A 14,047-nucleotide genomic window follows, 5' to 3' on the forward strand; every position below is an offset into this window, starting at 1 on the left:
GAAGTAATTCATAAGATACCAGGAGAGTACGTTTTGATACATGATTTTCATTATTTGTGTCTAGTTTTTCATCGTTCTTGCTGCTTTGTCGTATTGTCATGGTGAGCTTCAATTTTGGTTAAGAGCCACAGTAACAACCTGAAACTGATTGGTGTGCTTTTTCAAATTTTTTGTCTGTGTGTTGTGTGGGGGTTATTTATGGCTTCACAAGCAAAGACTAGAGAAGAGGATTTACATACCTCTTCCAAATGAGGAGAGCCGACGTGAACTGATTCGTATTAATCTCAAAGGTGTTGAGGTATGGTTTGTAACTTTCAATCACAGGGTGCATTTTGATCAAGACATATGTAAATGCAATGCAGTGGTTTAATATTTGACAAGGTTAATAAATGTTGATTGGAAATTTGTAAACAGGCCTCATATGCAGCTAAGTACAACAGGGTAGTTGGCAAGAAAAGATGGAATCTTTTGTATGCCATAGTGAATAATACACCATTGGTTTGGCTACCCATTAATAGAGATGGGAACCATTCCATTGTCTTGGAGATGGAAGTACAATCAATTAGGCCCTGTATCGATTTTTAGGGTGGAGAGGAAGTCGTAGCAGGCAAAAGAGTTTCATGAGGACATCTACGATTCTTGAGTCTTGCCTCATTCTACAGAAGATCCAAATTAAAAAAGGGGTTTTGCACAATGGGCAACCTGTCCCACAGATTTCTTAGAGAAAGACCAAGAGAGCACTTGCCAGCTATTAAAATGGTTAGAGGATGCCTTAATTAATACTCAAGTTTTTGTGCGCCCTCATTTTTCTAGACCATTCATGGGGGGATAGATGCTACTTGCAAGTCACTAGGGGCCATTTCTGAACATGGCACAAAGTAGTAGATTTTGAGACAAAAAATGGAGATACTAAAGATGCCACTATAGGATCGATAAACGAGAGAGCAAGTACAAGGTATAAGAGTCGATAGTTATCAGCCATCACGTCAACTAGATTGAAATGAAAAGAAAAGTACATAGTACTTGTAGGTAGACCCTAGGACTAAGTGTCCTAGGTGTCACATAGGACTAAGTGTCTTATGTGGCATAAAAGGCACAAAATACATTAAGTGCCTATAACTATGCCTACAAGGCACATACCAGGGCCCATAGGGCATCACTAGAATAGGGAGAAGATGGCCTACAAACCCCCCTCCATGGTATGGGCTGAAGTATTGTGGAAACGTCTCAGAATACCTAGTATTTTCTGGTCATGGTGGCACATGTTCATCCAAAAGGATATAGCCACATATGAATGTACAAGGTATGTCAGATCATGTAACAAATGAATCCAAGTGTAAAGCCTGTCAGAAGACTTCAAACTTGGGACGAGGAAATGCCTTTGTAAACATATATGCTATGTTGTCCTCTGTGGGAAGATAGGACAACTCTATGTCTCCTACTGACAATTGCTCTTGAACATAATGATAGTGAACTTCAATGTGCTTTGTACGTGCATGAAACACTGGGTTATGCGCAATGGCCAAAGCACTCAGGCTATTAGTGTAGACCATAGTGGCATCACCTACACTAAAGTACTGTGGCATCACCTACACACACATGAATTCGAAGAGAAGGTGAGCATGCGCATGGCGGAGGATGCAAGCATTCTTGTGGTGGGGGAATCCTTGATTCCTAGCTTTACTTTTAATAAGATCGGTGCTAATTCACCTGGGAAGCAGTTGCTGATACATCCACTGAAAGCACCGAGGGCGTGCATCAAGCGAGACCCAAACCCACAGCCTTGGCAGTGAAACTGACTGAGCAGGTGGACTGTAATGCCAATCGATCCCTCTCGGAGTTTCTTGTGGAATGACGTCTCCATGCTCGAGATCATTGTTACACCGTCGCAACCGCGTCGTTGGTGTCAGGGGATCATAAGGTCCTTGCGAGTGCGTGCGCATGCATGCCTACTGCGAAGATAACAATCATAGAAGTCGCTGCCAACCCGACCACTGGATGAGGTTCTTAACTAGGATTTCCGCAGTCTCTCTCCCGTAAGCAGGGTGCTGGGGATCGGATCGCATTCGATGAAGTTCATCTTAAAATCCACGGATGTGCCTCCTCACCGTAGCAATCTCCTCTCGAATCTCCTCCGAAGTGAGTGCCACTACGTGCAAACTGCCATGTGAAGTGCCTCTGCAATGATGGCAAGGAGCGGATGACATGAGCATGCCCCAAACACTTTTTGAAAAACAATCAATCGCCAGATCGCAAATTCCTTGCATGATGGTAACAATGTCCATCGTGGTCACCAATGTGTAGCATCATAAATATGCATAGATGCTACGGGAAACAAAGATAAATGATATGTGTAACATCCATGAGAATGGAATACAGATAATGCAATATAAGAGACATACATCGAAGATCACTATATTTCGGAGAAATATCTCGCACAACAACTGTGTACAGAACAACATCATAATGCTAGTAATAGCATGCGCACAGAACCATCTGATGGCGGTTAGGGAAGTGGCTGTTGAAGACCCAACCGCTTGGAGATCCAAACGGCCAACCCTTGCAGCTAACCTACCCTCGCACACCCCTCTTGGTCACACTGCTGCTAATCCACATGGTTATGCAATAATAGCTTTCAACATGCCTCTCATGCTTCCTCACCTCTACCAAGCTAAAATGTGTACAAGCGACAACTTTGCCATAGAAGACTCCACTGCATTGACGCTGACATAGTAGGATCTTCGCCATAGTAGGCTCCACTGCTTTGATGCCACTTTTGCTCACGAAATCAAACAATGCAACATCTTTGACACAATCGAGATCATGGGCAGATTCCCAAAACTCCAAAAACTTCCACGAAACTGAGCGTGTAGTTTAGTTATAGTGTAGTGTAGCCTCAAGATTGCATCAGGATTCCATGAAAAGAATTAATCATCTAAATCTCTCCTTGCTATTTTAGTTATAGCGCAGTCTTCTTGCTAGTGCCATTTAATGCTGCTGGTGCAATTTTTCTTATAGAGGATAACAACACAACGGATTAAGGGATCGATGATAAAATATATGAAAACATCTAAGAAATAATCGATAAACATAGATAGAACAAGGGCATCTCCTTCTTCTTACTTGGCGAGAATTGCAACAAGGAATATGAATCATCTCCTATAAGATACTGTGGAGATCCTTGTGATAGGAAATAAAACATTACTAGACATCCTTGCTATTAGGAAAAGGATGAGAAAAATCCTTAGAAATCAAAAAAAGAAATTTCATCGCCTGCTATTAGGCAAGTGATCATCTGGGAAAACAAAGAACATCCGAACATCTAGGAAACATAAGCATTTGGGCATCTGGAAGTACAAAACAACTGGGAATAAGGATTGTCTAGGAAATGCAAGCATCTCGGCATCCGATGAGCATCCAAGAAACATAAGCATCCGGGCATCAGAGAAACACAAGCATCAGAGATGAAACAACATATGCTCCCAAGGAATGATCATATTCATGTACTAGACGCATATATATAGTTGAGGCCAAGGACTGAGTGTGGATGAGTTATATATAGCTCTATCATCTTTGTCTTAGGAGATTGAGGCGAACTAGTTGAGTACAAGGATTGAGTGTGGATGAGCTATATATAGCTCTATTATCTTTGTGTTAGGAGATTAAGGCAATAGATTTGGGTCTTCTTCCTTTATTCTCGGGTTTGCAGATATGGCAGTCTAAGAGAGGGTTTTTTGTGTCCCAACCATGGTATTTCGAGGCATTTGGTATGGAAATTAAAACTATAAGACGAGTATAAGACTCTCACATATCAAATGGACCCACTGGCTAGAACTAATTGGGTGAGCAATAAGAAGTAGCATTGAGCAACCACACCACATGTATATTTGAAGACTTATATTCTCTCTGCTTCTATTTCCCATACAATTTCTATCAAATTAAATGCACATCAATAATTGTGTCAGTCCTTGTCAATGAAAGAGCTTTTCTTGAGCACCATCAAGATATTTTATGGCATACTTGGTATATGTTGATGAGATGTAGGCAAAGTATTTGCTAATGTATAAGGGATTATGGCCTATCTAAAAAGTACTAAGCAAGTCAATATCATCAAGTACTGAAAAGGATGTGGATAAGAAAGCAACAAGAGTCATATCCCTAAAATTGCACAAACGATAATTCACTTTTTGGTAGGTTCTATGTCCTCGAAAGAAGTTATGGGATGAGTTGAGGGGTTGTACCTCGATTGTATGGAGTGAGGGCCTCAAGCTATTTGATTACTCTAAGAGCCAAGTTGTTTAGCCTACGATCTTCTAAGGAGGAGAATTTAGTGATTTCATCAACGAACTACATAGCATTACCACTCTGCTAGCCGGAGGATAGCCGCCATCAATGTGAAAATGGAAGAGGAAGATGTAAATGTGGTTTTCTTAAATAGCATGCTTGAGCCATATGAGAGACTCATGAAAATCTTGAAGCATCTACTCGAACCCATGACGAAGACCATCCGGTCAGTGCCTTACTTGATAAGGAGAGGAGATATGGCATCCATTGGCATCCCTAAATTGGTAGGTCCTAATGGGATATGGTAGAAAAAAAAAGGTCTCTAGCTTAATGAAGTGTAAGTAGTGTAAGAAGAAGGGTCATGTCATACTACTATATTAATAGTAATGTAGGACTATCTATTTTTATTCAATACTAGTATAGTAGAATACTAATATAATACTATTCTATTTCTATCGTACTATTCTATTTCTATAGTAGAATACTAATATATTACTATCTTTTTCTCTGTTACAACTAGTGTAATTGTTAGAACGAAGGTGGTATTGATGGTTTAGTACTAATCTGTTTCCCAGTAGTACTAGAATGGAATGCAACTGGATTTCATGTTACTCAAGCTACATGGATGATTTTTTCCAATTAGTTTCGATAAGAAGCGAAACTTTTATATTGGTGTCGAAAGTTTTGTATGCCTTGGTAAAAATAAAGTTTTGAAAAATTGGCCAAGATTTGAAACTTTTATGAGAAAAAAATTAAAGTTTTGCCAGGATTTACAACTTTTTCTTTAAAATTCAAAAGAAAATAGATAAATTTGTAATATGTTCTACGGATATTGTGAAACTAAAAAACTAGCTCAATAAAATTTTGCCAAGATTTTATATTAATATAGAAGTATAGCTTCGATAAAAACACCCCTATCAAGCTACGAAGAAGTCTAGGAGTGTACGTGTCCAAGATGTAATTTTTGAAACTCCTAGCAATACCTTTTTTAATCCCCATGTGAAGAAAGAGCACTAGCATGGATCTGCATAGGCCTCATGTGGTAATTCCACCAACGATGTCATGGTAGATAGACATCTCACGTTTGGTGAGAACCCTGTGGAGGATGACCCCATGGAGGATGTAAATATTATGGGTTCTACCTTGGTTGTTGTAGAAGGGGATGAGGAGGACAGTGATGATGAGGTGTTGGAAAGGGTAATAAGGCAAATGGAAGAAATTGAGAGAGATCCAGCAAAGGGTGGTTTGGACCTAAAAGATGGAGAGGGAGGGCATGAAGGTAACATGTGTCTTTTGCATTCTTCCTTTTTTTTTGGGTATTTACATTACATAGGGATTATAAGTAATTGACGAATTTGTAATTTGTTATTTGTTTCACAAGGTAAAATCACCTCAAAATATGCGGGTCAAATGCGGCTCCTACTTCGATGAAGAGAGAAGTAGAGCAAAAAAAAAGAAAAGCTATAAGATCCTTGTACAGCAGCTATAAAATGGGTATGTGCTTAATTTTTATTGTACCTAATGTATGCTAACTGGACTTTAATTTACACTTTAGAGATAGGAACCAACCTGACTCAGATAGTTTTGAAGAGGCAGTACAGATGTTGGTGGATGCCATTGTAGACCAAGCTGTGAAGCTTCTGGGCAAGGATGTTCTGGTAGAGGACATCCTAGAACGAATGATGGACAGACAGAGCCCGACAGCTAGAAGGGCATCTCAAAAGGGATGATGGACAACCAGAAGGACGTTCTAGAAGGAATGAAGGACAATGAGAAGGATAAGTGTGAATGTGCACAATAAGCACAAAACGAGAATACTTAATAAACATGCAAGTGATGCAATTTGAAAAAGAAACAGATATGAGCAATTAAATATATAGGAATACTGCTATCTATCTATCTATCTATCTTTACATATATATATATATATAAAAACTAGTAATCAACTGAAAAAAACCCCAAGAGTCACAACAAAACAATCATAGCAGGATGCTATAAAGCAAAGGCATACCAACCACCCCAAAAGAGATCATGGGAATAGATGGAGGGTGGCTACAGAGCAAAGGCAGCTATGAAGTAAGCATGGGGGGGGGTTCTCTCTCTCTCTCTCTCTCTCTCTCTCTCTCTCTCTCTCTCTCTCTCTCTCTATTTCACATACGCACGCACGCACAAACGTATGTTTTTAAATGTAGATCTCAAGTAGTGCATATTTTTAAACATGATTAGATGTTTAGATTACGCATTCATCAATAATGGTAAATAGCTTCAATACAACTAGGTACATATCTTTAAGTACAAGTTGACCCAATCGAAATCCTCTTCTAAGTGCTTAGTTTGATTTCACATATGTATGCAAGTCTGAAAATAAGATGTTGCAGTTGGACCCAATAAACTAAGAACCAATGTCATAAGGGAGTAAAACTTTACAACTGTGTGGAAGGTATGTAGTCACACCACATTTAAAAAGTTTCATGGTCATGATATCATAATTAGTATCTATATTCCAAACTTTAAGGCTCAATTTATGTGCAAGCACATTTCACCATTTCGGAGGAACACATGTAAGGGGTAAATAATTTCACAAGTCATGGAATGCATAGTGTGCGCCTAATGTGCAATCCAAATTAAAGTGTTTATTGTAAGTCTTAGTTATCTCATTATTTATGTGATGGAGTTATAATTCAAATTTATGCTCACTAGCATAAGATAAATGACTTTTATAATTTGATAATAATTATGTATAATCTCATGATTTGTACAATTAATAACTAGAGACCTTCCATGCATAAGCTAAAAAACGTATTCTAGTACTAGTATATTAGAGCACTAATGGAGTAATCATATAGTACTATATTAATACTGATATAGTGCCATCTATTTCTATTAAGTACTAATATAGTGGACTGTTTGTTTCTACTCTAGTACTAATATATTAGAGCAGTAATATAGTATAGATATATAACACTAAGACAATATTATCTATTTCTTTATAGTATTGATATAGTACTAATAGAGCACTATTCTAGTATTCATATAGTAGACTACTAATGCCTATTAATATACTACTAACATAGTACTATCACAGTACTAACATAGCACTATTTGTTTCTATTCCAGTACTGATATATCAGAGCACTAATGTAGTACATCTCCGTCTCCATGCTAGTTGCACATGTCTGGCAGTTTGAGAAGGTGTATGGGATCAACAATCTGGGACTTGTGGCATTGCTCCAAAAAGAGGTGGTTTTTGAGTCAACTTGTTAGCACGATAGTTGGCTGAATACGCAGTGGACCAGTTTGCCACATATGATGATGCTCGCGATGCATTCTTGAGATGGTTTCCTAGGGAAAAAATGATTCCGCAAACTCTAGATAGATTGCACTACTTGGATCAGGGAGATTAGGATGTGGACGAATATGCGTCCAAATTCAACTTACTCATGCAACGTGTGCCTGCAAATGAACGGCCTGCTCAGGAGGTACTCAATGACTTCTTCATTTCGAGGCTATCATGGGATCTGTGGACAACATTGGCCATAGTTGAGGCCATAGTTGATCAGACACAAGCAACGCTCGAGGCGGTCATGGCACAAGCAGTGCGGGCGGGGGATTCGTTGCATGGGAGGACATCCAAGAACCGAAAATCCACGAAGAGTAAAGCCAAGAAGAAGATGCCAAAATCCAAGAAGTTAGACGATAGTGATGCAGACATGGAGGTGACCAGCTCGGAAGATACCAGCTCAAAGGAATCTAACTCAGAAGCAGAAATGAAGACCCATAGAGCCTCTAAAGGGGGCAAGGGCACTTCAGTGGCTTCTGGAGAAGGATCAATACCTTAAGGCTTGAAGGGTATCTGGTGTGCTCATTGCTGCAATCCTGGTTACTCCGCAGTCGAGTGTGCTCTTAATGCGAATTGGTGCGCGGTTTGCTTGACTAATACGCACAACACAGAGGAATGCCATTGTAATGGGCACGGCCAGAGAGCAGTTGGTCAGCAGCAAGATGCAGTTGTGTCTTTTGTTCAAGAAGAGCGGCAACAGTAAGCGTTTCAGCCACAACAGCAATCGTTTCAGCCACAGCAACAGACGTTCCAATGAGGTAGAGGCGACCGTGGCCGTAGAGGCAGGGGTCGGTCAAAATTGATAAAAAACCTCTCTATTTTGCTTGGGTGAAGGCCATTGGCGGAACGAATGCTTGGAGGCTGAGGAATGGAATCGGCAATGTGCGGAGCGCCAAAAGATGTCTGAGAAAATGCCCAGCACTTCGATGGCACACATTGTTGATGATGTGCCCAGGGATTAGTATAATCACCCGTGCTGATACCAAGTTGCAAGGACCCCGACTCCCAAGAAGGGTGACAAGCTTCTAGATTGTCCAACCCAGAAACACATCTGACACCAAGCTGTTTGCGAGTTGGCGACGAAGGAGCCACCATTAATGCCATTGGCAGAGTCCGCAACGATGCCCAGTGAAGCACGTAAGGTGCAGTTTGTGGAACCAATTCTCCAATAAGAGGTGGAGACTCAAGCCAAGTTCATGCTACACTTACCAGGGAATGGTCCAAAGGCAGTCGAAGAAACTCCGTTGGTTGCAAACCAAGCCAAGAGGTGGGAAAATTCTCCCCAAAGGGAGCCAGGGTTGGAGTGCATTCTAGAGGCACCGATCCAAATTTCACTGGGAAGATTGCTTAACCTGGTTCCAGAATTCCACTGGCAATTGTTGCATTCCTTGCACACGAAGTCTAAACTAGAAGAGGTGAAGCTATGCCAAGCTGATTCATGCCCAGTTCCAACAGTCCCTCTGACTGACATGAGAATTCCGGTTATATCCACAAAGGCACAAGGGCGGTGAAGCTATGACAAGCTGATTCATGCCCAGTTCCAACAGTCCCTCTGATCGACATGAGAATTCCGGTTATATCCGCAAAGGCAAAAGGGCGGGCTTTCTCTCTCTCTCTCTCTCTCTCTCTCTCTCTCTCTCTCTCTCTCTCTCTCTCTCTCTCTCTCTCCTCTCTCTCCCTCTCTCTCTCTCTCTCTCTCTCTCTCTCTCTCTCTCCTACCCTTGTATTTTGAAAGGATTACAATTAAGAGATCAAATAGAGATATGCATTGCATCAAGAGGTCGAGAGAACAGTCATCATTTTATTTAGATGGACATGTAGTGGAGAAATGATATAGATTACAGATAGGGAAGCATAATGAATATATCAATGGTATTTAATACATATTTGGCAACACAAATAGACTAAATTAGAATGGGTGTGGCATCGCTTCAAATCAATGGCATGAACAGTGTGATGATTATTCATTTTTAATAGTGCTGGTTTACATAGCTATGTGCAAGATGAGAATAATACATTCTAGAGATTTGGCAAGTGTGAAGTGCCATATTTAAAGCAAAGTTTTTTGTTAGACAGTTGTACCCTTCTTATGCTTCTGAGCACTAAGAAGAATGGCCGCCACTAAAGAAGTGAGTGTTGTATATGCAGTGATTAAGAGCACCCCATCTAAGTATAAGAATGGCCGCCACTAAAGAAGTCAGTGTTGTATATGCAGTGATTAAGAGCATCTCATCGTGCTTGGTTCCGAATGTTAGGAGCACCCCAACATACCCTTTCAAGTATAAGAATGGCCGCCACTAAAGAAGTGAGTGTTGTATATGCAGTGATTAAGATCACCCCATCGTGCTTGGTTCTGAATGTTGCGACATCGAGATATGCATCAATTGAATGGTACACGGAGATGTAGGTGTCCTTACCCATGAGGGAGTAGAGCATTCGAACAGGCATCAACATCCACTGATATGCAAAGGGTTTCTTCTTTTCGTCATACTTTTAATGTGAGATTGACTATCTATTCAATATTGGTGTCCAGCCCGATAGATCCTAAAGGGTCTCTCTCTTTGGACTTCCCTTCTATTCTGAAAGGATTACAATGAAGAGATCAAATGGATATAGGTATTGCATCTAGAAGTCGAGAGGAGAACGATTATCATTTTATTTAGAAGGACATACAGTGGAGATGTAGAGATACTCAATACAGATAGACGAAGCATAATGAGAAATCAATGGGTTGTGATACATGTTTGGGAGGCAAATAGGCCAAATCAGAATGGGTGTGGCATCGCTTCAAACGAGTGGCATATATTTTTCATAATAGTCATGAACAATGTGATGATTATTTATTTCTAATAGTTCTAGTTTACATAGCTATGTGCAAGATGAAAATAATACATCCTATGTGAAGGGCCGTATTTAAAGCATAATTTTTTGTTAGATAGTGGTACCCTTCTTATGCTTTTGAGCACTAAGTATAAGAACGGCTGCCACTAAAGAAGTGAGTGTTGAATATGCAGTGAATATGATCACCCCGCCGTGCTTGGTTCCGAATGTTGCAACATCGAGATATGCATCGATCGAATGGTACGTGGAAATGTAGGCGTCCTTGCCCATGATGGAGTAGAGGATTCGAACAGGCATCAACGCCCATTGATATGCAAAGGGTAACCAATGAGTGAAGCCCATGGCATCAAACGTAGCATCCAAGAACCAATCACTATGAACTGATGCTACCACACCATCCACGATGATAGTGCCACCCATGGTCAAAGGGTTGTATAAGCCGTGCCTCCTTGTTGTAGAGACCTCTGCATATGCATGCACAGGAGGAGCATTTAGATTTTAGGCTACGCAAAGACTGATCACACCTTGCATAAATGTGCTCATTACAATGAATGGCCTACAGGGTTTTAAGAGAGAAGTGTACCTTTGACCACATAAGGAAAGACTTTCTCCTTTGAAATGTGAACATGTTCTTGACTCGTGGCCCACACAATGTCCCCGATCTCAATATCTTGGGCCCGCTTATAAACTATATTGCCATTCTTATGAGACGCAGGTATGAAATGAAGGCCGGTGAGTCGAATGGTGTTGGAATGTGAAGCTGAATGTCCGATGGGCTCCGCAGTGATGGCAATAAAGATGGCAGTGACATTGGCATCCTTGTGGCCGAAAGCATAGACATCTTGGTAGCTAATGATCCCGTTCTCACCCCATACAGCTATCTGTTGCATGCAGAGAAATGGGTGGGATCAGTAGTATGCTGGCAAATGCTGAGTGTTATGATAGGTAGTTGAGCAATGAGGACACAGTGGTGGTGGTGCATGTAGGCATGCAACGGAGATTATTAAAGGCATTCGAAGACGATGCACACCTGATCACCAAGCTGGAGCTCGGACATACGTTTGGAGGTGCCGCGATGGGTTTCAACCGTGGCATCACCTACACACACATGAATTCGAAGAGAAGGTGAGCATGCGCGTGGCGGAGAATGCAAGCATTCCTGTGGTGGGGGAATCCTCGATTCCTAGCTTTACTTTTAATACGACGGGTGCTAATTCACCTGGGAAGCAGTTGCTGATACATCCACCGAAAGCACCGAGGGCGGCATACACGCCCAGCACGCCAGCAACACAAAATGGTGCTAAGGGACCGAGGGATAGGCACTCAGCACTACCCAAGACTCCTCCCACTGCCCCAGTTATGGCACCTGTTACAAAAGTGAGTTCCTCTATGAGAAAACGACCCAAGATAAGGGAGATTAGCAGGGCGGTTAACATCATATATTGCAGCCCTTTACGTTAAACAGATTCCTTGCCTGTGCCTGCGCCGCTCTGACAGTCGAGCAATTTCCTCATTCCTAGCAGCCTGCGCTTAGAACCACCATTATACGAGTTGTAGATGCTGGTTACGTCATCCCCAGTAACGTAAACGGCGCAGCCTGTAGAGCCCGCGTTGCTAGGGCAGACGATCTGATGAGAATCATCCACCCGCACTCCATGAGTAAGTATGGAAGTAGTATGTGGAGGTGGGTGGTGTACTGATGAAAAATGAAACGAGCGCCCGAGTTGCAGTGGGATGCGGAGGATTCAGGAACTCACAGCACTTTTGCGACGGTAGTTATCAATGAACACGAACTCCGTGCCGGATCCGTCGCTAGCTGCGAGACAGCCGCCTGTCGCTTGGAGCTGGATGGTCGAGCATCGAGCACAAATGAGTTCTGGGTACTAGGAGTGTTTATGCAAAAGTAGTCATGTCTCTAATGATAGACGTCGACTCTCACCTGCAATGTGAGATCCTCGGAGCCGCCCCAGTCGTTGCTAACGCTAGCCATGAACGTGATGGTGCCACTGTTGACAATCTCTTGGCAAGCTGCAACGATGTTATCTGACGGAACCGCTCCCCACAGCAAGGCAGGCGTGTTTGTAGCCAAGAGCGAACTGGCAATCTGGTTGCCAACGGTGCCGACGAAGGTGTTGGGGCCGGAAGAGGAACTTGAAGGGGTGGTGGCGGAGATGGTAAATTGAGCGAGGGCGCCGCCATGCGGCTGGAAAACTAGTAGCTGAAGAAAGGCAATAGCTGAGATGAGGAGCCGAGGACGAGTGTGGCTGTGGCTGATCTGCATCTCGGTGCTGGGAGACATTAGACAGCTAGAGTAGCTAGACTGAAAAGCTCAGCGGAGCGATCAGAGGATATGTTGCAAGTTGGACAGAAATGCTGAGGCTGTGTGCAATCTGTTTGTGTGTAGGTAGCTGAGAGGTGTGCGTTTATATAGCCGAGGAGGGGTGCCTCTGCGAGAGTGGCGTGCATGGACCGCCAAGCCTGAGTCGCTCGTGACTCGTGTGCGGTCAAAATGAAGTCGAGGATGTTTTGCTCCTTAAGGCACCATGGTCCATTGACTTAAAATAACGGGCAATCTTGAGAGATCTAAGCAAGACAAGCCTATCCACATTGGATTGAACTTTCACATGAGCAACTTTCTCCGATCTCTCTTCTTTTGGAAAAAAAGTGTCAACAGCTTGTCATTACCTCATGTGCGTCTTGCTTTGCCCTTGGTACAACCACACTTAGGCATGTGTAGAATTGAATGAGCTCTTCAACTTATTCCGTAGTGGCAGTTCTTTGGAGAGTGTTTACAGGCCTCCCCATGTATTCCATAATATTCTGGCCCTCATTAGCATCTCCAATGTTGATGTTATCTTCCGCAAGGAAACAAAATCATGATTGAATGTTTCCGACTCATTTAGATATAATTTATACTCGCAACAATCAAAGATGCATATCAATGCGGTATAGACATGCAACTCAAGAACCCTTTAAAAGGTCTCTTGGGTAATTCTTCATTGATGGAGTGCTTCTCTAGCAAACCTGTTGCATGGATATGTGTCGCATAGGCAACACATTAAGAAAACTATCTTTGTTCGCCTCAGTAGATGTCCATCTACATCTGCACCAGATGTATCCACGCCTGAAATTCTTGTTCCAAGAAATTTGGTAAAGACTTCTTGAAAATCTCTATGACTTTTCAAACAAATAGCTTCATCCATAGCCATTCTATGAGGTATAAGGAGAGTTGGATGGAGAACTACACTTGATGTTACTCGTGTCCTCCCATCTATAAGTGCATTGAAGATTTTTGTTGCAAAGGATCTGAATGTCACCCCCTTCGGCCACTAGAGGAGCATTCATCCACCAACTCTTTAGCAAGATCCCATTCATACAAAAAATAAATCAACTTCTTTGGAGGGATGACATTTTCGGTAGCACCTATAAGGAAGGTCAGAAACACAAAGCTAAATACATGGCAAATTAACAAAAACTAATATTACGATATTCTAGATAAATTTATGAAAATTAGCACGTTCAAATACATGAGAAATAACAAGTTTAGATACATGACAAGTAACAAAAACAATTAGAACACTC

The 14,047-nt window shown here is 41.8% G+C and overlaps 1 protein-coding gene across 1 annotated transcript; it reads right to left on the minus strand.

The window, feature by feature from the left end:
* Nucleotides 1-10,555: 10,555 nt before the first annotated feature.
* On the minus strand, nt 10,556-12,746 carry LOC147883631 (uncharacterized). The gene is made up of 7 exons (XM_087399535.1): nt 12,405-12,746; nt 12,223-12,309; nt 11,940-12,093; nt 11,685-11,831; nt 11,496-11,563; nt 11,049-11,346; nt 10,556-10,929 (listed from the first exon to the last, which is right to left on the minus strand). The coding sequence occupies exons 1-7, from the start codon at nt 12,744-12,746 to the stop codon at nt 10,556-10,558; spliced, it is 1,470 nt and encodes a 489-aa protein (XP_087255661.1).
* Between the last annotated feature and the right edge of the window lie 1,301 nt (nt 12,747-14,047).

This window comes from Dipteris shenzhenensis, chromosome 28, assembly GCF_047967505.1.
Source record: "Dipteris shenzhenensis isolate YYH24624 ecotype China chromosome 28, Dip_SZ_1.0, whole genome shotgun sequence".
Lineage (NCBI taxonomy): Eukaryota > Viridiplantae > Streptophyta > Polypodiopsida > Gleicheniales > Dipteridaceae > Dipteris > Dipteris shenzhenensis.

Coding starts and splice junctions, on each gene's coding strand:
- LOC147883631 (XM_087399535.1), bottom strand. CDS start 12,746: ATGCAGATCAGCCACAGCCACACTCGTCCTCGGCTCCTCATCTCAGCT. Junction 11,832..11,939: donor TCAGAGCGGCGCAGGCACAG/GCAAGGAATCTG, acceptor CTTTTGTAACAG/GTGCCATAACTGGGGCAGTG. Junction 10,930..11,048: donor CTTTCCTTATGTGGTCAAAG/GTACACTTCTCT, acceptor ATGCATATGCAG/AGGTCTCTACAACAAGGAGG.